General features: G+C 45.6%; 1 protein-coding gene across 1 annotated transcript; it reads left to right on the forward strand.

Annotated features, from left to right (window-relative positions):
- Position 1: 1 nt before the first annotated feature.
- Positions 2–26,440, forward strand: prr19 (proline rich 19). The gene is made up of 4 exons (XM_072250326.1): positions 2–59; positions 10,190–11,101; positions 20,331–20,488; positions 24,012–26,440. The coding sequence occupies exons 2-4, from the start codon at positions 10,204–10,206 to the stop codon at positions 25,224–25,226; spliced, it is 2,271 nt and encodes a 756-aa protein (XP_072106427.1). The 5' UTR covers positions 2–59; positions 10,190–10,203; the 3' UTR covers positions 25,227–26,440.
- Positions 26,441–27,314: the final 874 nt, after the last annotated feature.

Below are 27,314 nucleotides of genomic sequence, written 5' to 3' on the forward strand. Positions count from 1 at the left end.
TGTCGCTGTGGTGGGGGAGTCGAGTCGCGACCGTTGTCTGGTGAGACGTCGTTGGCGTGGTGAGTGACAACGGTTAAAAGGATAGAGAGAGTGTTGGAATAGAGAGAGAGTGAGTGTGGGAAGGGAAGAATGAAAGGTGGGAGAGTTGGAACGGAACGGGATGGAGAGGGGGATGCTGTTTGGTCCTAGTGTGGACAGTAATGGTGCACACAAACAGGCCCTTCTGCCCATCGAACTCCCATTCGCCATGGAGAGAGACTACGTCAAGTCAAGCCGCTCTTATCGTCATTTCAACCATCACTGCTGGTACAGTACACAGTAAAAACGAAACAACAATCCTCCAGGACCATGGTGCTACCTGAAACAACACAAAACTGCATTAGACTTCAGGCCTACACAGGACTACATAAAGTGCATAAAACAGTGCAAGACAGTACAATAATTAGTAAATAGGACAATGACCCAGTAAAGGACAAATTACAATATAATTATAAATGATGTAAATGTAAGCAATGTTTTAGCAGCAATTGAGCAAAGATTGCAAAAGGGAGTGGAGTGGTGTTCAGTTGTGTGTGTGTATGTGTGTGTGTATATATGGGTTGGTGTCAGACTAGACTCTGGGAATTGAGGAGTCTAATGGCTCGGGGGAAGAAACCGTTACACAGTCTGGTCGTTAGAGCCCTAATGCTTTGGTACCTTTTGCCAGCTGGCAGGAGGGAGAAGAGTTTGTATGAGGGGTGCGTGGGGTCCTTCACAATGCTGTTATCTGAATCTGAAGCAACACGCAATCTGTTGGAGGAACTCAGCAGGTTGCGCAACATCTGTGGAAGGAAACAACTTTTTGATGTTTTGGGTGGAAACCAGCGTGTCCTGTCTTTACTCTCAATTCCTTCTAACTTGCTCCATCCGTTGTTCCCTCCCCTCGGTTTTTGCCTACCCCCATCTATCAATAACCTGCCACTCTCTCAATTCGACTGCGACTCACTTTCCCCTACCGGGCACTGCCTGCTTGTCCCGTTACACCCACCCCCTACTCGGTCTACCAATCACCTCGGAATCCTTTCTTGCTGCATCCCTCCTCCTCCTCCTCCTCCTCCTCTCTGTGCTGGCCTCCTCACTTTTCCGGCCCCAGTGCCAATGCAGGGCTTGGATCTGAAACGTCGACAATTCCTTTCCTCCCGCAGATGCTATCATCTCGCCGAGTTCCTCCAGCAGTTTTTCGCCTTCACTCGTTTACACTACTCCTGCATTAATATATATTTTTTAAATTCTCTCCGCAGATGATTGAAAGGAGTTATAAATGAAATGAGTGACGGAACATGCGAGGGGGTGGGAGGGACGGTCGGTTAGAAAAAGAGCGAGGTGGAGGGCATGCAGAAATGAAGAATAGAGGGAGTGCGGAATGGTGAGGGAAGTGAGTTCATTTTGTGAAAATAACATACCATAGCACTCGCCCAGAAAGTGTTCAACCCAATACCACACACTAAGACTTCTCCAATGTCTGCTAAATTGCACATTTTTAGGTCCCTTTCTCTCTCCTCCTCATCTACCCAGTTCTTCCTGCATCTACCCCATCCGTATCACCCTGTTCAAACCTGATCTAAGGTGCTGCCAGTGCAAAGCTTGTACATTCTTCTAGATCTTCCTCAGATCCTGGAAATGTGCCGGTAAGTTAACGTAAACACGAGGAATTCTGCAGATGCTGGAAATTCAAGCAACACACATCAAAGTTACTGGTGAACGCAGCAGGCCAGGCAGCAACTTTGATGTGTGTTGCCGGTAGGTTATTTTACCCGCTCTACATTGCCACCTGGTGTTGGCTAATGGCAAATTACTGTAAGGAGGGCTAACTACCGTCAATAGAAAAACCAGTGGAAAAACTTTGTTTTGCGTGCCATCCACATCAGTGCATTAAGCAAGTACAAGAGAAAATAATAACAGATGCAGAATAAAGTGTTACAGTTACAGAGAAAGTGCAGCACGGGTTGACAATAAGATCCTGAACTCGAGGGCACAGCCTCAAAATTGAGGGGTGACCTTTTAGAACAGAGGTAAGGAGGAATTTTTTTTTAGCCAGAGAGAGGTGAATCTGTGGAATGCTCTGCCAAGTCCGTGGGTATATTTAAGGCGGAAGTTGATCACTTCCCGATCGGTCGAGAAGGCAGGTGTATGGGGTTGAGTGGGATCCAGGATCAGCCGTGATGGAATGGCAGAGCAGACTCGATGGGCTGATTGGCCTAATTTCTGTTTCTATGCTTTGTGGTCTAAGATGCAAGGCCATAACAAAGTAGATCACGAGGTCAAGAGTCCGCCTTATCGTACTCGGGAGCTGTTGAATAGAAGCTGTCTTTGAGCCTGGTGGTGTATGCTTTCAGGTCTTAGAATCTTCTGCCAGATGAAAGAGAGGAGAAGAGAGAATGTCCGGGGCGGGTGAGGTCTTTGAATATGCTGGCTGCTTTATGGAGGCAGCAAGAAGTGCAGACAGAGTTAATGGAGAGGATACGCTCCAGTTTCTTGTCCCAGGTAGAGCTGTGAGAGAGAATGAAGTTGTAGAGATACAGAGTAATAGGAGAGTGGGATGGGACTGATGAAGTTGCTCCCCTGGGAACAAACGTGGAACCAAAAGGCTAAGTTGCCTGCTTCTGTTTTGTACTGTATTGATTCCCATAGGAAACACTGGTAGATGATGACAAGCTTGTTCCTAAGTTGTAGACCAGCACCATAAACATCTCTGACTTCATTACAACATTTAGGATATTGTGATAAGTACATGAATAAGAAAGGTTCAGAAAGGTATAGGCCAAGTGGGACTAGCCTAGGTGGATACCTGGGTTGGCATGATAAATTGGGCCAAATGGCCTGTTTACTCTGCAAGCTTTCTTATTCAAGCAAAGATGAAGTTCCCACCTTCTTCGTTCTTTCACCTGGGCAACTCATTTTAGCACTCTCTGGGTTTTCCCAGAATCATTCTTGACTTTCACTCTTTCCAGTCTCCCGCTGCTAGGATTTGAGGAAGGACATTCTAGATATTGAGGGAGTGCAGCATAGGTTCACGAGGTTAATTCCCGGGATGGCGGGACTGTCATATGTTGAAAGATTGGAGCGACTGGGGTGGTATACACTGTAATTTAGAAGGATGAGAGGGGATCTGATTGAAACATATAAGATTATTTGGGGACTGGACAAGCTAGAGGCAGGAAACATGTCCCCGATGTTGGGGAAGTCCAGAACCAGAGGCCACAGTTTAAGAATAAGGGGTAGACAATTTAGAACGGAGTTAAGGAAAATCTTTTTCACACAGAGGATTGTGGATCTGTGGAATGCTCTGCCTCAGAAGGCAGTGGAGACCAATTCTCTGGATTCTTTCAAAGAAGAGTTAGATAGAACTCTTAAAGATAGCGGAGTGAAGGGATATGGGGAGAAGGCAGGAAAAGGGTACTGATTGTGGGTGATCAGCCATGATCACAGTGAATTGTGGTGCTGGCTTGAAGGGCTGAATGGCCTACTCCTGCACCTATTGTCTATTGATTCTCATTGAATCACAGTGGACAGACTTCCTAATACAAATACTCAGGAACACTGAAACCAAGGGGTGTGAATGCATATCAGTGAGACAGAGTGAGAAAACAGCTAACCAGATATGTAGAACAGTACAGCACTAAAGAGACCATTCAGTCCTTGATATTGTATGGATCTTAATGACAATTATAGCCTCCTCCAATATCCCACCATTCTCCTCATATGCAGGTGTCTATTTAAAAACCCCAAACTCCACTAGTCCTGATGTCTTGAGAAACACACACAAAATACTGGAGGAACTCAGCCTGTCAGGCAGCATCTGTAGAGGCAAATAAACAGTTGATGTTTTGGGCTGAGACCCTTCATCGGGACTAATAGAGTTTGAGGTTTTGAAATGTAATCTCTTGTATCTCTGTTAAACTCCACTAAACTGCCTGCCTCCACTACTACCCCTGGAAGTCCATTCCAAGTACCTACCACACATTGCATTAAAAAGTTTGCCCCGCTGACCTTAAAAGCATGTCCTCTAGTGTTTGACATTTCTTCCCTGAGGAAAAGATTCTGACTTTCTACCCTATCTATGTTTCACTGTAATTTTTTTTAAAACTTCTATCAGGTCTCCTCTCAGCCCCTGATGCTCCAGGGAGCTTGGTTCTTTCATCTGCCTGACTTGCATTAATAAATAAAGGTTAAGGTTAATTAATGAGTCCCCTCTTGAGAGTTGTGGGTAATTCAGGTCAGCCCATGAAAGGAAGGATGTGGAGGCTTTGGAGAAGGTACAATGGAGGTTCACCAGCCGGATGTCACTAGATTAAAGAGTTTGAGCTACAAGGTTGGACAAACTCAGATTGTTTTCTCCCAATCAGTGGAGGCTGGGGGAAGAACTGATAGATGTATATAAAATTATGAGAGGCATAGATAGGGTACATGGTCAGAGTCTGTTTTCCCCAGGGTTGAAATCTCAAATACTAGACAACATGCATTCAAGATGAAGGTTTAAGGGGAACGTGTGCAGCAGTTTCTTTTTACGCAGAGAGATGGGTGCCTGGAATGAGCTGCCAAAAGAGGTGATAGTGGAAGCAGATGTAGCCCCCAGTAAGCCTCAGGCTTGCTCAACTCACTTCCGTCTAGGGGGAGCAGCCCTCAGCCCCGCCAATCTGGGTAATCAAGTTTGTGTGGATGCTGTGTGATGTACCCCACCCTGTCAAATTACAGACAATACACCATATGTGATTAAATGATTACACTTTATAGCTCTTACTGGAGCTATGTAATTAATAGAGGTAAAACATAAAAGGAAAATAAAAAGCACCAATCTTATCAAAGTTCAACCATTTTGTGCACAACAGTTGGAGCTCAATTAATGGAGTCTTCTTTCCACCATTCGATCCTCTCCGACCTCCTCGACCCACTGCCTGGGACCAACCATGGTGGTCGACCAGATACTCCACACGAGTCTGCCTTCGTCTCCTCTTCTTGCCGAAGACCCTGGGCCTCGGACTCCCGCTTGGGGTCGGTCCCACCACCCAGGGTCACAGCATCGCATCGCCTCTCTCTGTCCCCATCACGCCTTCTGCGCCAAAGCCCGTGAAACACAATAGCTTACAGACACACAAGAAAGAATAACATCTATCCCAATTGGTTAGCAAATGAATACAATTCTCTTTATAACCCAAACAAGCTGCTAGAGAGAGAACTTTCTCAGCAGTTATTATTACAGAAAAGCCATTTTAATTATAACATAACAAAGAAGCCATTTTGTTAGCCTTCGCAGTAACATAAAAGAAGAAACCCCTTACACAGATACAATCGAGACACTTTAAAAGGGTTTCAGATAGACACATGTCTGTTCAGGGAATGGCGAGATATCGATCATGTACAGACAGAAAAGATTTTGTTTAATATGACATGATGTTAGAAAGTCAGCAGCTTTAAATTCCTGTGTGTTAACATACCAGACAACCTGTCCTGGGCCCAACACATGCAGTGCTTATAAAGAGTATTCACCCCCCCCCCGGAAATTTTCATGTTTTATTGCAGGGGTTGGCAACCTTTTTGCCTCTGTGAGCTGGATTGCGTATTAATGAGCAGACAGTGGGTGAGATAAATGCCATAAAAAACTTAAAATATGGGAATTATCCATTTAAATATATCTAGTTATGTTTTGCCTCAAATTAATGAATAATGCATGCTAGAAAATCATTTGTGCTTAAGGTTGCCTACCCCTGTTTTATTGTTTTACAACATTGAAGCATATTGGCTTTGGCTTTTTTAACACTGGTCAACAGAAAAAGACTCATTCGTATCAAAGTGAAAACATCTCTGCAAAGTGATCTAAATTAATTACAAATATAAAACACAAAATAATTAACTGCGTAAGTATTCATTCCCTTTAATATGACACACCGAATCATCACTGGTGCAGCCAATTGGTTTTAGAAGTCACATAATTAGTTAAATGGTGATCACCTGTAGCAGTCAAGGTGTTTCAATTGATTGTAGTAAAAATACACCTGTATCTGGAAGGTCCAACTACTGGTCAGGGTTGGATGTTGTGAGTAGGAGAGTGGGAGTCGATTGTGGAGCTCACTGGAAAATAGCAGAGAGAACATCAAGGAAAGAGCCAAGCTGTTGAAGGAAGTTTTTGGCGAGAATGGGAAGTGAACTAGAGATGGAGGTCGGCGGAAAAGAGGAACGGAATGGAAAGAGGAAGAAAAGAAAGCAGAGGTACAGGATATCAAACTCTGAGGAATCAGCGGATGATCAAAACAGGACAGCAAAACAATGGAAAGAAGATGAGATTAAAGCAATTATAAAACTAAATGAAGATAGGGCGTTATTTGGTGATTGGAACCCGATTCGTTTGATGAAAATGCTCAGCAAAATTATAGGCGAGATTAAAGGAGCAAAGATTTTACGAAATGGATCGCTATTAGTGATTTGTCGGGATAGTACTCAGCAAGGCAAAGTGATAAGATTATGTAAAATAGACGGCAAAGAAGTACAATGCTCAATACCCAACAATAGAAAGTGGATTAGAGGAGTTATTTCAGGGATACCAACAAAAATTACTCTGGATGAGATTAAACAGAACATAAAAGGAGCAAAAATTATTGAGGCCAAACGTTTGAAAGTTACAAGAAACGGGAAAAAGTGTGATAGTTTATTGGTAATGATTAACTTTGATGAAGAGAGATTGCCGACTAACGTTTACTTAGGGTATATGTGTTATGCGGTTAGAATATATATATACCACCGCCTTTAAGATACTATAAATGTCAGAAATTCGGGCACATTGCGGCGGTCTGCAGAGGAAAACAAAGATGTGGGAGATGTGCGGAGAACATGAATATGGGAAATATGAAGCGGGAGCTAGGCTGAAATGCTGCAATTGTGGTGAGGAACACAGCGCAGCCTATCGAGGGTGCATTTATAGCAAGAAGGTAGCTGAGATACAATATGTAAAAGTAACTCAAGGAATCAGTTATGCAGAGGCAGTAAAAGAATTTGATGAAAAAAAGGCTGTCAAGCAAACAGATACAGGGAATAATAAACTGGTGAATTGTGAGAGCTGCAATATGAAAAATAAGAATACACTGTTAATGAGTAGAAAGGATTTCGTGCTTTTTATGGTGGGTGCAATTAATCAGTGCAAACAAACAAAAGAACTGAGAGAAATAAAATTTTCATCAAGTCTGCAGAAAAGTATCTTGGTATTAAAGGGATTAGGTGGGAAGAAGTCAAAGAAACGCTGAGTGGAGGATCCAACAGTTCACAGGCAGGGGAGATGGAATCTCAATGGCAGTATACTTATCACAAAGGGTCAAGAATTTCAGAAATATTTCAGAATTTAAAGAAAATCCTCAGATTTTATGGTTGAAGCCCAGGGTAAATGTGTAGAACTCCAACAACAAATAGAAGTACCCGACAAGAACAACGGTGAGTTGGAAAGAGATTGGAAAATGGAGGAAATTATTACAAGAATGCAAAAGGAAAAGGAATTTGTTGCAAAGTGAATTATCTACATTCAGATTATAAAATGAAAACATGGAAGCAAATGAAGAAGAACTCTGAGGTCTCAGTAAACAACTGCAGGCTACGATCCAAGAAAAGGCAAACCTGAAAAAGCAGATAGACTTGGAAAAACAGCAATTTTAAAAGTATAATGTGTGATAATTACTATTCTTTAACAAGACGATTTTAGTCTTACAAGTGATGTAGATGAAATCAATGTAATTGAGGTAATGCAACTACACGAAAACGTGACAAAATGAGGGAAGAATGGCAGTTTGCAGCATTATCTAATGAGCACATTAAGCATTCACAAGGAACTGCAACTACAGAGTGATGCTAATAGAGAACTGCAGGCTGAACTGGATAGTCTAAAGTAGAGAACGCCAGGACATATTTGGTTGGAACACCACAAGTCTAGCAGGTGGCGGTAATGCACTGAAAACTGGTTGCCAACCACCATAAAACAAACGAGAAGAAGGAGAAGGTCCAACTGCTGGTGAGTCACTATCCTGTCAAAAACTACACCATGAAGTCAAAAGAACACTCCAAGCAACTTTGCAAAAAAAATTGTTGAAAAGCACAAGTCAGGAGATAGATACAAGAAAAAAAATCCAAGTCACCGAATTCCCTTAGAGTACAATTAAGGCAGTCATCAAGAAATGGAAAGAATATGGCATGCCTGTAAATCGATATAGAGCAGGCTGTCCTCAAAAACTGAGTGACTGTGCATTAAGGGGACTCCTGAGGGAGGCCACAAGAGACCTTTGAAAACTTTGGAGGAGTTACAAGTTTCAGTGGCTGAGATGAGAGAGACTGTGTATACAACAACTGTTGCCTGGGCGCTTCACCAGTTGCAGCTTTATGGGAGAGTGGCAAAGGGAAAACCACTGTTGGAAAAAAACTCAGAAATCTCAACTAGAGTTTGCCAGAGGCATGTGGAAGACTCTGAAGTCAGCTGGAAGAAAGTTCTATGATCATATGAAACCAAAACTGAGCTTTTTGGCCATCAAACTAAATGCTATGTTTGGTGTAAGCCAAACAGTGTACATCATGAAAAATACACAATCTCTACCTTGATGGTGGCTGCATCATGCTGTGGGGATGATTCATTGCAGCAGGCCCTGGAAGGCTTGTGAAGATAGAGGGTAAAATGAATGTAGCAAAATACAGGAGAATCCTGATGCAGTCTGCAAGAGAACTGCAACTTTGAAAAACAAGCCATTCTTGTTTTCCAGCAGGACAATGACCCCAAGCATAAAGACAAAGCTAGACAGGAATGGCTTAGAAGCAACAAAGTTAATGTCTGGGAGTGACCAAGTCAGAGTCCAGCCCTCAATCCAATTTGTGGCTGGACTTGGAAGTGGCTGCTCATTCACAATCCCTATGCAATCTGACAGAGCTTGTGTAGTTTTGTAAAGAAGAAAAGGAAAAATTATAGTGTCCAAATGTGCAAAGCTGGTAGAGACCTACCCACACAGACTCAAGGCTGTAATTGCTGCCAAAGGTGCATCTACTAAATACTGACTTGAAGGGGGTGAGTAATTGTGCAATCAATTACTTTCTGTTTAATAATTGTAATAAATTTTGACCAGTTTGTAGACATTTGTTTTTATTTTGACATAGTCTTTTTCTGTTGATCAGTGTCAAAAGACTCATGTCAACTCCACTGTGATTCAATGTTATCAACATGAAAACTTCGAAGGGGTGAATACTTTTCATAGGCACTGTAGATGCAACCACAAGGAGGTTTACCAGTGTCTTTACTTTCTTCACAGGTTAGGAATGTTTGGCTTGTCACCAATCACTGACAAACTTCTACTGTTGGGAGTGTTATGTCTGGCTGCATTGTGCTCTGGAGCAGCAATTCAAATGTGCGAGCAAAAACTGCAGAGAGCCTTTGACTCTACACTATACATGACAGGCACATCTCTCCCCACCATCAGCAGTAACTACAGGTTGCACCACCTCAAGCAGGCAACTTCCATTATCAAAGATTCCCACCATCTTCCCACAGCTCCCATCGGGCAGAGGGTACTCAAGCCTGAAGTCCCCACCATCAGGTTGAGGAATAGCTACCTACCTTTAGCTATACGTGTGCAGAAAATGAGTGGAGATGGACATTGTATAGGCACAAGGGATTAGTTTAGTTGGCCATTGATCATTAATTTATTGGGTTTGGCAGAACATTGCGGCTGAAGAGCCTGTTCCTGTTGCCGTACTGTACTGTGTGTTCTATATAGTTTTTGAACCAACCAGCAAAACCCTAATCACTAGAGTTCAGCAACACTGATCACTTTGCACTAAAATAATTTTTCTTGTGCTAATTATGTTCTGTCTTGAAAAAATTTGTGTAAGATTTAAATTTAATTTTTTTGTTTCTCTTGTTAATATTGGGATGCTATGTGAATGTTGGGATGCTATGTGTCTGTGATGCTGCAGTAGGTAATTTTCTCATTGCACTGTCCTCACCTGTCCTTGTGTATGACAATAAACTTGACTTTGATGTCTAACAGACATTGTAGGCTGAAGGGTCTACTTCTGTGCTTCTAATGAACTGAACAGCTTCATGAAGTTTCCAGGGTGGGTCTGATGGGCTATGTAGCCCATTGCTATAAGACATTATACCCTGCTACTTACTATAAATATGTTATTTCAGGTGATGAGACAGTGATGGTGATCATGAATCACCAGTGTAAATTGAAGAGGAGCAGAACGAAGATTCTCAGCTACTTCCAGACTGTACAGGGTGGACCAAAGGAAAGGAATTGTCCCCTCCCCACAGCCATGAACTCGCAAGTCACACAGGACACCCTGAAGACAGCTGAAGCTCGTAAGACAGTTATTAAAATTAAGCGCAAAAAGACCAGGAGGGAGCTGAATCGTGCAAAGTTCGGCAAAGCGGTTGTTGAAAAGCTGTTTAAATGCAAAGTAGTCCGCCCATTTCAGGACATGCCTCCAGCTGAGAAGTGTCACTGTCAATATGTCGTCAGCTCTTGGGCAGCTGAGACCTCCATTGCTAAACCATCTCCAAACCCCAGCTGGATTATTACACAAGGCAGACTCACCCATCACCTGGGGATATTCAATAAGGAGGTCAAATCTATCAATATTGAGAGGCTTTTGGATGGGGAGCAGACAAAAGACTGTTGTCCAGCCATCACCAAGGAGTCCACCACTGCTAAATTGGCAGAGGAGGCAATGGAGGTCACGAGCTGTACCCCAGTTCCAAAAGAGGCAGCAGTTCCTGTCCAGCAACCACACTCCTTAACACCCAAACTACAGCCCGCCGTGGAGGATGCTCACATCACCTTGGCTTCTCCCACCCAGGCCACAGAGAGCAAATCCCAATGTCACCATGACCTCAAAGAGTGTGTAGTCCCCACCACTGAACTAGCTGAGAAGCTCATCAAAACCTTAAATACCCACCAAGTGTTTCCAGGAGAAAACCTAGTGCACAGCATGCAACAAGAGCTCCTGAATATTCTGATAGAACGGCATGGAAAGGAGGCAGGTCCCTGGCTCCCAGCGCTCTCGACAAAGCAAGAATCAGGTGCTTCTCCCCCCACAGGTGAGAGAATCTGCAGAGGAGTGGATGAGGGGAATGTAAATAGATAAATGGCAGAAGGAAATGTGTGACTCCATTTACTACCCACTGTCCCTCAGTCGGTCTTCCTGGTGGCAGTTCCCAAGCACGGAATGAGGATAAGTAAGTATCTGAGAAAACAGTAAAGAGCAGTGGAAGCTTTCCAAAGTGGGAGCACCTGGGGCAAACCCAATCTGGTTCCATAAATGGGGTTCAGGAATTGGAAAAATGGGAATGCGGGATGAATAAGAAAATCTCCAGGGGTCTAGTGGTAGATGTCTTTGTAAATGCAGAGGAGTAAGTTAATGTCATGGAGGAAGGGAAATAATGGAATGGGCGATTGCATAAGTTGGTATAGGTCAAGGGGTGGATGGGATGCATCCAAGATTCTTGGAGTGTCCACATGTTCTAGCAAGGTCTTTTCAGTCCCACTTGGATGTGGGAGCAAAGAATGTTCCTCTAACTGGTGAGGGAACTGATGGACCTGATGTCCTGACATGAGACTTAATGCATTTGACAGCCAGTGTGAAGTAATTTGGGGATAATTACTTCAAAGTCATAATAGCAACACATACAAAATGCTGGAGATTTTCAGTAGGTCAGGCAGCATCTATCGAAATGGAAGTGAATCAACAGTCGACATTTCAGGCAGAGATTTATTATTGAAGTATATACATATCATCTTATACAGCACAGAGATTCATTTTCTTATGGGCATTCACAGTAAGTACAAAAAAACACAATAGAATCAATGAAAGACAACGCACAACAGGACAAACAACCAATGTGCAAAAGACAACAGACTGTGCAAATACAAAAGAAAGAACAAAAAGGTAATAATTTTAACAATAAGCAATAAATATTGAGAACATGAGATGATAAGGCCTCAAGTGTGAGTCCATAGGCGTAGGACATTTCAATGCTGGGGCAAGCGAAGCTGAGTAAGTTTTCCCCTTTGGTTCAAGGGTCTGATGGTTGAGGGGTAATAACTGTTCCTGAACCTGGTGATGAGAGTCCTGGGGTTCCTGTACCATACTGCTGATGGCAACAGTAAGAAGAGAGCATGGCTTGGATGGTGAGAGTTCTTGATGATGGATGATGCTTTCCTGCAACTTTGCTCCATGTAGATGTGCTCAATGGTGGGGAGGGTTTTACCTGTGATGGTCTGGGCTGTATCCACTACGTTTTGTAGGCTTTTTTTGTTCAAGGGCATTGGTGTTCCCATACCAGGCCATGATGCATCCCCTTTCCCCTACCTGGTTGTCACCCAGTCTCCTGTGTCCTATATCTTGGGTGTAGCTACCTCTCTATATGACCTATATATCAACCCTTCAGCCTCCAGAATGATCTGGAGTTCATCCAGTTCCATCTCCAACTCCTAAATACAGAATGTTAGAAGCTGCAGCTAGTTGCACTTCTTACAGTTGTAAGTGTCAGGGACACTGGAGGTCTCCCTGCTTTCCCAGATCGTGGAACAGGAGCCTGCCTGGCATCTCTACTGTTCTAATTGCTCAAATGTAAAAGAGGGAGGGGAATCTCTACCTGCAGTTTCTTTTTGCCTTCTCTGACTGAAGCCTTGAACAGCTGAAGCTTCAAAATCTCCACTCTGTCCACTCCAACAACGGCTGCTCCACTTGCCCTGCCTTGCTTTCATTTGTTCCTGCTAATCAATCCCAAATGCCGATTGATCGCTGGTCAACATTCAAAAAAACTGCCACAAGTTGCTGCTTTTTATACTTGGTCAGTGAACCTGAGTGAAATTCCCTCCTCTTAAGCATCTGGTCTCCTGAGTCACATTGATGTTGTATAAATGAGGTTCAAAAAGGATTTTGAATAATGTAACACACTAAAGAATGGCTCTAAAGGTAGAAGAAGAGTATTAAAGGGGTGTTTGCATTTCATTGGGTGTATGTGGATACATGTGTCCTCAAGTGCTGTTAAGACCATTTGTGGCCCAAGCACTCGCCAGGAATTAAGGAAAGATGTTATGGACAGAAAAGTAGTTAGCATCTTCTGGATGGAGTACATATAAGAGCTGTTGTGTGAGGCTCTGTCTTTGAAGCAAGAACCCTCAATGCCATTTCATAGCGTGCCACAATCCTGACCTACCCTAGCTTGAAGACAGGTTTAAGAGATTTTTAAGAAAGCTGCTGATGTTAACAAGGAAACCTATCACACAGTATCTCAGTATTTTGCATATTCACAATAAGGCAGACCAATCAACTTAGCAATCGTGAACATGGAAATACAGCTTGCAGGGTTCACCAAGGATGGAAAGTGAACATCCAGGCTATTCAATATTTGGTAAGGATGAGCAAAAAGGGAAAGGAGGTGAAAGCAACACACTCAAAATGATGGAGGAACTCAGCAGGTCAGGCAGCATCTATGGAGATGAATAAACAGTCAACGTTTAAGCCCAAGATCCTTTGAGGGCTGGAAAAGAAGGGGGAAGATGCCAGAATATGAAGGTGGGGGGAAGGGAAAGAGGACAAATTAGAAAGTGACAGGTGAAGCTAGGTGGGTGGGGGAGGGGTGGATGAAGTAAGAGGCTGGGAGGTGATAGGTGGAAGTGGTAGAGGACTGGAGAAGGAAATCTGAGAAGAGAGGGAAGTGGATCAAGGGAGAAAGGGAAGGAGGAGGGGCACTGGGGTGAGGTGATAGGCAGGTGAGAAGAAGAGTAAGATGCCAGAGACCAGAAGTTGGAGAAATCAATACACGTGCCATCAGGTTGGAGACTACCTAGACAGAATGTGATGTGTTGCTCCTCCAGCCTGAGAGTGGCCTCATTGTGGCAGAAGAAGAGGCCATGGACTGATGTCAGAACACAAATGGGAATAGGAATTGGAATGGTTGGCCACCGGGAGCTTCTGCTTTTTGCCAATGGAGCTGAGGTGCTCGATAAAGCAGTCCCCTAATCTATGTCAGGTCTTACCAGTGTAGAAGACACCACATTGGGAGCACTGGGTCTCAACAGATTTGCAGGTGAAGTGTTGTCTTACCTGGAAGGACCGTTTGGGGCTGTGAATGGAGATGAGGGAGGAGGTGAAAGGGCAGGTGTAGTACTTCTGCCACTTGCAGGGAGATTAGTGGGGAGGGACAAATAGACAAAGGAATCATGGCAAGTGTGATCCCTTCACAAAGCAGAGACTGTGGAGTAGGTAAAGGTGTGTTTGGTGGTAGGGTGCCGTTGAAAATGGCAGAAGTTGCAGTGAGTGGTATGTTGGATGCAGAGGCTCATGGAATGGTAGGCAAGGGCAAGAGGAACTCTATACCTGTTAAGGTGGTGGGAAGATGAAGTGAGTGTGGATGTCCAGGAAATGGAGGGGATGCAGTTGAGGGCAGCATCAGTGGTGGAGGAAGGGAAACCCCTGTTCCTTAAAGAAGGATGACATCTCTGAAGTTCTGGAAAGGAAAACTTCATCCTGGCAACAGATGAGGCGGAGACCAAAGAACTAAGAAAAAAGAATAGCATTTTACAGGAGACAGGGTGGGAAAAGGTATAGTCAAAATTGCAGTGGGAATTGGTAGGTTTATAAAAGATATCGGCAGACAGTTTGCCTGCAGTGATAGGTACAGAGAGATCAAGAAAGGGGAGAGAGGAGACAGAAATGGACCAAGTGAACTTGAGGGGCAGGGTGGACGTTGGAGATAAAGTTGATGAAATTGACGATGTCAGCATGGGTGTATGAAGCAGCACAATACAGTCATCAACGTAGCACAGAAAGAGTTGGAGAGTATTACCAGGGAAGGCTGGAACAGGGACTGTTCTATGATAGCCAACAAAAAGGCAGGCAGGTACCCATGGACACACCTGAGTTTGGAGAAAGTGGGAGGAGCAAAAAGAGAAATTGTTGAGGGTGAGGACCAATTCCACCAGATGGAGGAGGGTGGTGAGAATTGAAAGTGTTATGGAGATCAATAGCATGTGAAGTATCATAGATGTAAGTGGGAAAGGACTGAACCAAGGGGGATAAAATGGAGTCAAGGTACACAAACACGAATTCACTGAAGCAGGAGCAGAAGGGCATGGTGAGGTATAAAAGAAATAAACCCATTAGTGAAGAAGGGTAATCCTCTTTGGGAATACATATGAAAAACTATTGGTGTAGGTTGTGCATAGAACCCCAAACTGCACGGTGCGAAGTGGGAAATGTGGAATGTACGCTATAGGAATACAAGTGCATTTGTATTTAGATTGGGCAAACCAAATTGGCCATAATGCCATAAAGGATGAGCTGGAATGTGTTCTTGGTGGTTTTTTGGACCAATATGTTGAGGAATCAGTTGAGCAAACCATTAGAGACTGGGTGAGGGGTAGTGAGCAAGGATTAATCAACAATCTGGTGGTGCAGGTCCTTGATGTTGGAAGCTGCTTTCCTGAAGCACCACTCTTTGAAGATGTCTTGGATACCACGGAGGCTGGTGCCCATGATGAAGCTGACTAATTTTACAATGTCCTAAGCAGTAGCCTCCACACCTCCACCGCCCCATACCAGATGGCAATATGGCCAGTCAGAATGCTCTCCACGGTACATCTGTAGAAGTTTTTAAGTGTTTTAGGTGACAAACCAAATCTCCTCAAACTCCTAATGAAATATAGCTGCTGTCTTGACTTCTTTACAGCTGCATGAAAATGTTGGGACCAGGATAGATCCTCAGAGATCTTGACACCCAAGAACTTGAAATTGCTCACTCTCTCCACTTCTGATCCCTCTGAGGATTGATTTGTTTTCCCTCGACTTACCCTTTCTAAAGGCCACAATCAGCCCTTTGGATACACTGACGTTGAGTGCAAGGCTGTTGATGTGAAAATACTCAACTAGCTGGTATATCTCACTCCTATACACCCGCTCGTCTCCATCTGAGATTCTGCCAACAATGGTTGTATCATCAGCAAATTTATACATGGCATTTGTGCTATGCCAAGCCACACAATCACTGGCATAGAGAGAGTAGAGCAGTGGACTAAGCACACATTCCTGAGGTGTGCCAGTGTTAACTGTCAGTGAGGTGGAGATGTTACTACCAGTCAGCACAGACTGTGGTCTTCTGGTTAAGAAGTCATGGATCCAGTTACAAAGGAAGGTATAGAGGCCCAGGTTCTGTATCTTACGATCAGAACTGTGGGAATGATGGTGTTAAACACGGAGCTATAGTCAATGAACAGCACCCAGACATAGGTATTTGTATTGTCCAAGTGATACAGTTCCAACTGCTACAGTTTCCTAGCTCAGAGATCTTCAGTTTTATTTACCAGAGACTGTACATTTGCCAGCAAGATAGTCCACATTGGGAGTCAAAAACCTTGTTTTTTTAAATAAACAATTAGCCCACTGCGACGTCCTCACTTCCACCAATGTTTTAAGGGATCAGTTCGCTGACCACAGTCCGATCTATTTCAGTTGGTCTTAAGCAGCGATAGATCGTTTAATCACATTAAAGCGTCATTACTAACTATACAGACCTCAGATGCAGTTGTGGTTCTCAGCCTTAGTAGGCTGAAACGGGAATACGTGATCGTTTCCATTAAGCTGCCACTTCGAGATGCCTTAATTAGTGCCTCTGAAGTAAAATATGGATGTGGAGGCTTTAGAGAGGGTGCAGAGGTGATTTATCAGGATGTCTTATGAGGATAGGTTGAGCGAGCTAGGGCATTTCACTTTTCTATTTGGAGAGAAGGAGGATGAGACGTGCCTTGATAGAGGTGTACAAGATGATAAGAGGCATAGATCGAGACTTTTCCTAGGGCAGAATTTGCTAATACAAGGGGGCATAATTTTAAGGTGTTTGGAGGAAAGTATAGGTGGAATGTCAGAAGTAGTTTTTTTTAAACAGAGAGTGGTAGGTGTGTAAAATGTGGTGCCAGAGGTGGTGGTAGAGGCAGATACATTAGGGCCATATAAGAGACTCTTGGATAGGCACATGGATGAAAGAGGACTGTGCTGTATGCTCTATGTATTGCCAGAGGAAACTGTCCCGAATGCAATTGACAAATCCATCCCATCTAAGCTCCTAACAATATGGCATTTCTGGGCTATGTTAGGAAAGTTAAATTTTCTTATTATGAAAATCATTTTATTCTTGCAAATCACGATCTCCCTGCATATGTGTACCTCTAATTCCTGTTGACTATTTGGAGGCCAAAGGTATAACCCCAACAATTCCCTCCTTATTTCTCAGCTTCATCCATAAAGCCTCACTGGATTATCCTCCGGTGATTTCATCTCTCACTCCTACCCTGATGTTCCCCTTAATCTAAAATGCCCCTCACCCTCCTCTTTCCTTCACCTCTGTCCTGTGTATAGCACCTGTACTCTCTAACATTAAGTCTTTTCCCTCCTTTGGCCATGTTCCTATTACGACTGTAATATTCCAGTCCCACTGAGTTCAGGGCATGGACAACCATGAAAATGCTAGACTTCATGATAAAGGACGTAAAAGCAGTTTTTTTTTTGAGGATATAACTGGTAGAACAGAAAGAACATGGAACCATACAGCATAGGAATAAGACCTTCAGACCACAATGTTGTGTCAAACTAATTAAGTTAATCCCTCCTGCCTACACAATGTCCATATCCCTTCACTCATTGTCAACAAGACCAAGGAATTAATTATCGACTTGAAGAAGGGGAAGTCGGGAGAACACACACAAGTCCTCATTGAGGGGTCAGCAGTGGAAAGGGCAAACAGCTTCAAGTTCCTGGGTCTCAGGTCTATTGAGCACAACACATTGATGCAATTCCACTTCATCAGGAGTTTGAGGAGATTTGTCACCAAAGGCTCCAGCAAATGTATACAGTTGTGTGGTGGGGAATATCCTGACTGGTTGCATCACTGCATCACTGCATCACTGCCTGATTCCGGTGCACAGGATCGCAAGAGGCTACAAAGGATTGTACAGTACATTGCTCAGCCAGCTCCATCACCGTCACAACCCTCCCCACTGTCAAGGACATCTTCAAGAGGCTGTGCTTCATTAAGGACCTTCACCATCTGGGACATGCCCTCTTCTCATCACTACCATCAGGGAGGAGATACAGGAGCCTGAAGACCCACGCTGAATGTTTTAGGAACAGCTTCTTCCCCTCTGCCTTCAGATTTCTGAATGATCCATGAACCCATGAATACTGCCTCATTATTCCCCTTTTGCACTGTGTACTGTATCAGTTTGTAACTAGTAGTAATCGTTACGTCTTGCCACAAAACAACAAGCTTTACAAAATGTAATAAACCTGATTCTGATGATGATTATGAGGTGACAAAGGTCATTGTTGAAGGTAGAATGTGGATGTTGTCTGCATGGAATTTGGTAAGGCATTTGACAAGGTTCCTCATGGAGATTAAGACTAAAGTGAACCAGAGTGCCATGGCAGTTTGCATTCAGAATTGGCTTGCCATGGAAGACAATGGAACTTATTCCAGCTGGAGTTCTGTGACAAATGGTGTTACACAGAGAGCCGTATTGGGACTCTTGCTGTTTTGCAACTTATAGAAACGGTGTGGATGAGTGATGATGCAAGGATTGCTGACATTGTGGATAATGTATAAAATTGCCAAATGATACAGTGGGATATAGAACAGCAGTGGATATGGGCAGAGAAATAGCAGAGGTTGTTTAACCTGGCCAAGTGTGTGGTATTGCAATATGGGAGGTCAACAGTACATTGTTAACGGCAAGACCTAAACAATTTTGGTGTACAGAGGGATCTTGGGACCCATGTCCATAGCTCCCTGAAAGTGGCTGATCGGACGGTATGCATGCTTAGCTTTATTAGCTGAGGCACTGAGTTCAAGAATCAGAAAGTTATGTTGCGGCTTTATGAAACTGTGGTTCAGCTCCCTCTGGAGTTTTGCATTCAGTTCCGGTCACTCGCTTATGAGAGGATGTCAAGGCATTGGAGAGGGTACAGAAGCAGTTTGCCAGGATGCTGCCTGGATTAAAGAGCATGTAATATAAGGAGAGTTTAGAGAAACTTGAGTTGTTTTCTCTGGAACGGCAGGAGGTGAGGGGAGAGATCTGATTATGACAGGCATAGCTGGAGTAGACAGCTGGTGTCTTTCTCTCCCAGGGTCGAAATGTTTGACACTAGAGGGTATATTGAAGGTAAGAGGGTGTGATGTACAGAGCAAGTCTTTTTTACACAGAAAATAGTGGGTGCCTGGAATGCACTACAAGGGGTGGTAGTGGAGGCAAATATGATAGAGGGATTTTGGAGGCTCTTAGAAAGGTATGCTAGTGTGCAGAGAATAGAGGGAGAGGAACTGCAGCTCATTTTATAGAGGTTTCTGTTTACCTCAGATCTTAATGATAGTGCTCTTAGCCTGAAATATATTACCTTGCAGATCGAGCTCAAGTTTAGTCTGAAAAACAAAACATACCTGATATTTCAAATGTATTACCTCCATTGCCCTTTCACTTCATCCAAGATCTCCAACAACTTGAAGATCAAAAAAATTGCAGATGCTGGAAATTTGGAACATGAAGTACTGGAAATGTGACTCTTTCCAGGGAGCGCATGGATAAGTTGGGCTGAAGAGCCTGTTTCCATGCAATAAAAGACCATAAGATATAGGAGCAGAAGTAGGCCATTCAGCCCATCGAGTCTGCTCCGCCATTCATCATGAGCTCATCCAATTCTTCCAGTCATCCCCACTCCTCTGCCTTCTCCCCATACCCTTTGATGCCCTGGCTAATGAAGAACCTATCTCTGCCTTAAATACACCCAATGATTTGGCCTCCACAGCCTCATATGACTCTGACTAAAACTGTATTTTAGTTATGATCTGGAAAAGAATGATTAATGGAACAGAGTCATAAAGCAATACAGGTTCTTCAGCCCAACCTGTCCATGCCAACCACAACGCTCACCCAGCTAGTCCCAATTTCCAGCTTTCGGCCGATATCCTTCCAAGCCCTGCCCATTCAGGTGCTTCTTAAATAATGCAAATATACCTGCCTCATTTGTGCTCTCTGCATGAAAATGTTGCCCCTCAGGTCAGTGCAACCACAGCTTTCTAAAGGGGTGCCTGGTGAGTTATTAAGTGGAGCAAATGCGAGCAGTAAGGTAGGTGGAAGAGGGGAGAACTAATTAGCCAAAGAGCCAAACACCACATGATTTGCATCTGTGCTGTAGGACATCCTGAGGGTTTGTGCCCTTGAGGCTGTGCGCTTAATGTCGCTGGGTGGCTGACTTCAGCTTCTGAATTTATGCAGGGATGAGCAGACCTCCCAGATCCGGCTGCAGCCCACTTGATGAGAGCACCGTTGTGAACAAATCCTTGTCGCCAAAAGATCAACAGATTGAAGATTCGTTCTTGATTCAGAATGATGGTTCGGTTTGTGGAGCTCTTTCCAGCACACATTCAACTGTGGTAAACTAATCCTTCCTTGTAGAGCAAGCAGACATTAGAACATAAGAAACCGCAGCCCCTCGAGTCTGTTCCATCATCCATGGCCTCAACAACCCTTTCACTCCCTTGACACCACCCCCCCATGCGTAGTTTAAATTTGCCGTGGTTATAGTGTAGTACAACACAGAATCAAGCCCTTCCACCTAACTCATCCAACCAACCAGGATGCTCATCTAAACTTGTCACACTTGCCCACATTTGGCCCATATGCCTCTGAATCATTCCTATCCATGTGCCTGTTCAAATATCCTGTAAATGTTATTATTTTACCCGCTTCAACCACTTCCTAGGGCACCTACCACCCAATGCATGAAAAGTAGCTCTTCGATCCAGGTTAAATACTTCCCCTCTCACCTTAAACCTGAACCCTCTGGTTATTGACTCCATTCCCCTTGGGGAAAAAAACTCTGTGCATTTACCCTATCTCTGACCCTCATGATTTTACACACCTCTACGTTCCCCCCTCCATCTTGTGCATTCCGAGGAATAAAGTCCTCGGCTGAGCAAGCTCTCCCTATCACTCAGGCCCTCAAATCTTGGCAATGTTCTCCTAAACCTTCTTTGCATTCTTCCAAGCTCGATGAAGTATTTTCTCTAACAGGGTGACTAAAAGTGTACATAGTTCACTTCCTCTTTCTAAACTCCCTTGATAATAGTCCCAAGCCACTCAACCTTTCTTAGTATGTCAACCCGTCCAACCCAGGAATTGACCCAGTGAACCTTCTCTGCACTACCTCCAAAGCCAGTTTATTTCTCCTTAAACAGAGGGCAAAACTGTATGTCTGAAAAGGTGATCCAAAGCTCTTACAATAATGGGGCACCGCAGCAATGTAGTGCGCCACTATTACAGCCCGAGGTATTGGAGCTCAGAGTTCAATTCCGCCACTGTCTGTGAGAGTTTAAATGTCGTTCCCATGAGTGTGTGGATTTCCTCCAGATGCTCTGGTTTCCTCTCACATTCCAAAGACATCCTGGTTAGTTGGTTGTTTGGTCATTATAAGTTGTCCTGTGATGAGGCTAGGGTTAAATAGTGGGTTGTTGGGTGGTGTGGCTCATTGGGCATTAAAGGCCTGTTCCACCCTGCCTCTCTAAACAATCCAAAAGCCATAAGCCTTCCTGATTACTCACTATACCTGCATGCTAATCTCTGTTAGCAGGTAAAGGTCGCTTGGCTAGTGGTGGATGTTACAAGTAAGATGGGAAGAGTTCAGAGCCAACATGTTCCTGTTAGAGTGAAGAGCAAGGCTGGTGGATTAGGGAACCCTGGATGAGGGATATTGAGGCTTTGGACAAGATACCAAAAGGAGGCTTATGGGAGGTATCAACAGACATCAAAGTTGCTGGTGAGCGCAGCAGGCCAGGCAGCATCTCTAGGAAGAGGTACAATCGACGTTTCAGGCCGAGACCCTGAAACGTCGACTGTACCTCTTCCTAGAGATGCTGCCTGGCCTGCTGCGTTCACCAGCAACTTTGATGTGTGTTGCTTGAATTTCCAGCATTTGCAGAATTCCTGTTGTTATGGGAGGTATCGATAGCTGGGAACAAGCAAGTTCCTTGAGTTTAAGGAATGTAGGGGCACATTTAAGGAAATTAAGGAGAGCAAAAAGGGAAAACGAGATATCCTTCGCAGATAAGGTAAAGGAGAATCCTATGAGATATAACCACTACGTACGGTAGCATAGCTTTACATTCCAGCGACCCAGGTTCAATTCCCACAGCTGCCTATAAGGAGTTTATACATTCTCTCCGTGATCGTGTGGGTTTCCTCTGGGTGCTCTGGTTTCCTCCCACAGTCTAAAGACGTACTGGTTGGTCAGTTAATTGGTCCTTGTAAATTGTCCTGTGATTAGACTAGGTTTAAGTCGGGGAGTTACTGGGCTGCACGGTTCAAAGGACCAGAAAGGCCAATTCCATGTTGTATGTCAATAAATGAATAAATATTGAGAAAGGGTATCTAGGGAGACAATAGGTCCCATTAAGGATCAGTGTGATTGTCTATGTGTGCGGCCACGGGAGACAGACAAGATTTGAGATGAATGCTTCACGTCTCTATTTACTGTGGAGAAGGTCATGCGAGCTGGGGAATTCAGGAAAGAGAACAGTGATATCCTGAAACATAACAGCATATTGGTGGATAAATTCCTGGGGCGTGACCAAGTGTATCCAAGGATGTTCAGGGGAGAAATTGCTGGGGTCCTGGAAAAAAATGTATCTTTTTCAGCTATGGGTGAGGTGCTGGCTAACACTGTGCCTTTATCTAAAAAAGGTTGCAAGGGTAAGCCAGGAAGCCAGACACCAGTGGTGGGAAAGTTTCAAGAGAGAGTTCTGAGAGACAAGATCTACCAACATTTGGAAAAGCAAGGACGCGTTAGAGATAGTCAGCATGGCTTTGTGCATGGCAAATTGTGTCTGACAGATCTGATTGGGTTTTTTGAGGGTGATAATGAGGATTGAAGAGAAAAGGATGGCGACCATTGTCTGTATGGACTTTAGCAAGGCCTTTGACAAGGTCCCATATGGTAGACTGGTCCAAAGGTGACGTCACGTGGAATCCAGTTGAATATTTAATTGGCTTGGTGAAAGGAGACGGGGGTCTGTGATGGTAGTGCCTTGTTTTTCAGACTACAGGCCCATGACCAGTAATGTGCTACAGGGAATGGTACTGGGTTCAATTGTTTGTCGTATATATTAATGATTTGAATGAGAATGTAGGTGACATGATTCTGAAGTCTATAGATGACACCAGATTTTGTGGTGTGGTGGATAGTGAAGAAGTTGTCTAAGCCTATAAAAGGATTTGGTTAAACTGAGAAAATGAGTGAAGGAATAGTTGGTGAAATTTAAATCGGTCATGTGTGAAGTGATGCAGTTGGAAAGATAAACCAGGAAAGTGGGGAGAGTTATAGAATAAAGAGACCTCAAGGTACAAGTACGTAGTTCCCTGAAGGTGGTAACAGAGGCAGACAGGGTGGTACATTTGGCACACTGACCTTCATGGGGCAGGGCCCTGAGTACAAGAGTTGGGGGTCATGTTACAGCTGTGAGCGTTCTCCTGAAGTATTATGTGCAGTTCTGGTCACAATACTGTATTTGGTGTTAAAGGATCTGTTGGGTACATTTTTCACAGAGTGGTTGGCATCTGGAATGAGCTTCCAGAGGAGGTGGTGCAGACAGCGTTTAATAGGCAGCTAGGTGGGTACCTGAATGAGTCGGGTATACATACATTGATGTGGAGTTAATGTGGGCAAGTGGGATTAGTATAGGCATGATGGTTGGCATAGACATGATGGGCCAAAGGGCCTGTTTCTATGTCCCACAGCTCTGTGACTCAACGATTCTTTGCCTCTGAGCTATTGGTTGGCCATCCTGCCAATCACAAAAGTGACAAATGATCTGACTGGTTCTACTGTTTAAAATTAGCTTAACCACACCTTTCTCAACTGTACACAGTACTCCAAGCCTGAGCAGTGTTGTTTTTGACCAGGTAAGCCACCTTTGGTGCCCGAAGCTGGACAGCAGTGGTCTTACTGGAGAGAAGATGTTCGGGATATCTTTGAGTAGTGTTCCAGGGCACTCAGGCTTCAGCCCACCGAAGGTGCCTGCCTCTCTTCCTGGACCGCAGGTGGGTAGCTCTGCAGGGAACCAGGCATACAAGGAGCATGCCCTCAGCACTTCTGCTCGCCAACGCCTGTGGCTGTGGAGAAACGCTGGCAGTTTACAGAGAACCAAGGCTGCCCCAGGAATTCCCCAAAGTCCTGTTGTGAGCAGGGATTTCCCCTTCACCAAATGGAAGCTCAGCCCGGAAACAGCAGACCTGGGCCAGACATCAGCTGCTCAGAAACGGGTGCGGCCATCCAGTGCCTCCCCGCCATTCTCTAGCCGCAGCCCTCACCAGCGGATGCCAAAAGCCAACAGCTCGCTGGCACGGATTCTGGAGGCTTACCGCGATACCCCAGGCAGGGGACGGTGGAGCCCACTGAGCCCAAATCCAGGGAAGGGGGCCAGGGCTCAGGGAAGTTGGGGGTGCGGGCTAGGGACCACTGGCCATGGCAGAAGCTGGAAGGAGGAGGACGAAGACCCCACCTTCAGAAGCACAGGTGGGAGGCACCCAGTGAGAAACAAGAGACCTCTGCCAGAGGGCGGGCGCACAACAGAGATGCCCCTCCTCCCATTGCACCCTCACTCATTGGCAAAGGGTCGGGCTTGGCCTCAAGCTAGAGCAGGCCAGCCCTCCTCTCCCCAGTGGCTTAGCATCCCCCCCTGGCACCCCACGCAAGAGCCAAGCCCAGAGAGAGCGCTCCATGCCTCTGTGTTGGAGCCACCACCCTCACCCCTGTGTGGCAGGGCAGTGGCCAGAGCAGGTCCATACCACATCCGGGAGCCGTCAGCCTCAGGGAAGGGGGCTCAATCCCACTATGGGCTAATCCACGGCTCCTGGGACGGGAAAGGCTCCAGCGAGGGTCCACTGGGGGACTCATGTGGCAGGGCTTACTTGAACTGGAATGGGACGCAGGCATGCCAGCTGGTTTCAGGAGACGGACTCAGGTGCAGAGTGGAGCCCCTACCCCTCTCCTTGTGTTACCCGCCATCAGACTGCCTGGAATGGAGTGATTTGCCACTGCCCACTGTCCTCCCAAAGAATGACTGGGGCAGCAGCAGTCCAGAGCCCTGGCTCTACCCCAGGATGAAACTCTACTGAGCCGGCAATGAGTACCCAGCAAGTGTGGGGCAGGGCAGGGGGCCATGCAGCCTTGCCAAGACTGCCCTGGAGTGAGGATGGGGATGGAGTCCACCCAGGGACAACTGGTGGCAGTGCAGCAGAATCCCAGGCATGGGCAGTATGAGGTCCCAGAGGTTAGGCTATGAGGAGATGGGCAGCACCTCCGCTGGAAGCCAGACCACTCTATGGGAGCCGCCAAGCACGTTGTCAGCAGAATCCGACACCCTTGGGTGGGACAGAGTTCAGCTGAGATGCCACTGCAGTACCTGGGTCAGAGTGCCGGGAAGGGAGGGAGCACAAGACTGTGTGGTGTGCTGGCAAGGGGGAAGGTGGAATGGAGTCATGGGGTAGGAGAGATTGTGCAGAGGAATGGAAGGGGTGTGCAGGGAAGGGGACAGAGGGGAGTATAGTGTCAGGGGAGTGTAGAGGAGCAGGGCTGTGTATAGGAGGGAGGTGGAGGAGAGGGCAACACGGGATTGGAGAGGAAGGGTGTGTATAGGAAGGAGTTACAGTGCAAGGGTGTGTAGAGGAGAGTGGTGGCTGGAGACCAAAATGCCAGATACCGTATTTACTGATCCTGGATATACATGGGGATTTGACCCCAGGGTCCCTGTACTTGCTACACTGACCCTGGGTGTGGGAGTGGAATTGACCCCAGGATCCTTTGTTCTGTATAATGACCCTAGGTGGCAGTGGGGTCTGATCCAGGGACTGTGTGGCTGATCTTGAGTCCTCTGGCCTCTATTAGATCTGTGCTCCTCCCTCCCTCTTGTGGTTCCACACCATAGCTTGTGCCTCCTGCGATCCCTGAGGCCGACTCACTGGCCACAGCTCAGCCAAATGTTTCCACAGGAGATACGGCTTCACTCTCAGGCATGCTCTAACTGCAACTCCCTATGGTGTTCGGAGAATTCCTGGACTGCTTTCCCCCATTCTGTGTTGTTGGGAGTGGGTTTGGATTGGCAAGGTACACCGATGTCACGGCCCTTCCGTTGAACTCGTGACCAGCTGATGTCTGACTTAATTCCCTGTTGACTGAAAGTGACCTTGCTGCATGATGCACCCCTTGCAAGCTGGACAATGAATAGTTGGCATTGACAGAGCACCCCCAGCATCGCTCGAGTCTCACTGGACTGTGTACAAGCAAAAATGATGATACTGCATCTCAGTTGACCTGGAGAAAATAAAAGCTAATAGTGTCTTATTACTGAAATGTCTCTGTTTTCCTTGGCTCTGCGTTCCCTGCCCACCCCTCACTGCCCAATGGCAGCATTCCCTCCCCACCCCTCACTGCACAATGGTAGCGTTCCCTGCTCACCCCTCACTGCCCAATGGCAGCGTTCCCTCCCCACCCCTCACTGCCCAATGGCAGCGTTCTCTGCCCACTCCTCACTGCCCAATGGCAGCGTTCCCTGCCCACCCCTCACTAAACAATGGCAGCGTTCCCTGCCCACCCCTCACTGCCCAATGGCAGCATTCCCTGCCCACCCCTCACTGCCCAATGGCAGCGTTCTCTGCCCACTCCTCACTGCCCAATGGCAGCATTCTCTGCCCACCCCTCACTGCCCTCCTTCCTGAATCCCCGCGGTGCCTGTTGTGGAGGAATTCACACAGCACAGTTAAGCTGGGGATTCGATAGTAAAGAACCAGTGACTGTGAAGGACCATGGATGTCAGGATGTCATGGTCCTTGGCGAGGAAGCTCCAGGGGACGCTGGTTCTCTGCTGCCTCTATCCTCCTCAGTGGTAGAGGCAGTGGGTTTGCACAGTGTGTTCTTGCCGAGTAACTGCCGGGCAATTTAACAGTTTGCCAACGTGCGCTAGTGGGTGAAGGGAATGGGCATTTAGGTCAGTGGTGAGGTGTTCATCTGGTGGGCTGCTTCATCCTGGATGATGCTAAGTTTCCGAGAGCTGTTGGAGCTACATTCATCCAAGCAAGCAGAGATTATCCATCACACTCTTGACTTGCGTCTTTTTGAGGATGGGAAGGCCTTGGTGAGTCAAGAGTTGGGTCACCAACCACAGGATCCCCAGAACTTTAAGTCATAGTCGTACAGCAAGCAAGTAG

The sequence above is a fragment of the Mobula birostris genome, unplaced genomic scaffold (genome assembly GCF_030028105.1).
Source record: "Mobula birostris isolate sMobBir1 unplaced genomic scaffold, sMobBir1.hap1 scaffold_282, whole genome shotgun sequence".
Classification (NCBI taxonomy): domain Eukaryota; kingdom Metazoa; phylum Chordata; class Chondrichthyes; order Myliobatiformes; family Myliobatidae; genus Mobula; species Mobula birostris.

Coding starts and splice junctions, on each gene's coding strand:
- prr19 (XM_072250326.1), top strand. CDS start 10,204: ATGGTGATCATGAATCACCAGTGTAAATTGAAGAGGAGCAGAACGAAG. Junction 11,102..20,330: donor AGGTGCTTCTCCCCCCACAG/GTGAGAGAATCT, acceptor GAATTTATGCAG/GGATGAGCAGACCTCCCAGA. Junction 20,489..24,011: donor CCAGCACACATTCAACTGTG/GTAAACTAATCC, acceptor GTTTTTGACCAG/GTAAGCCACCTTTGGTGCCC.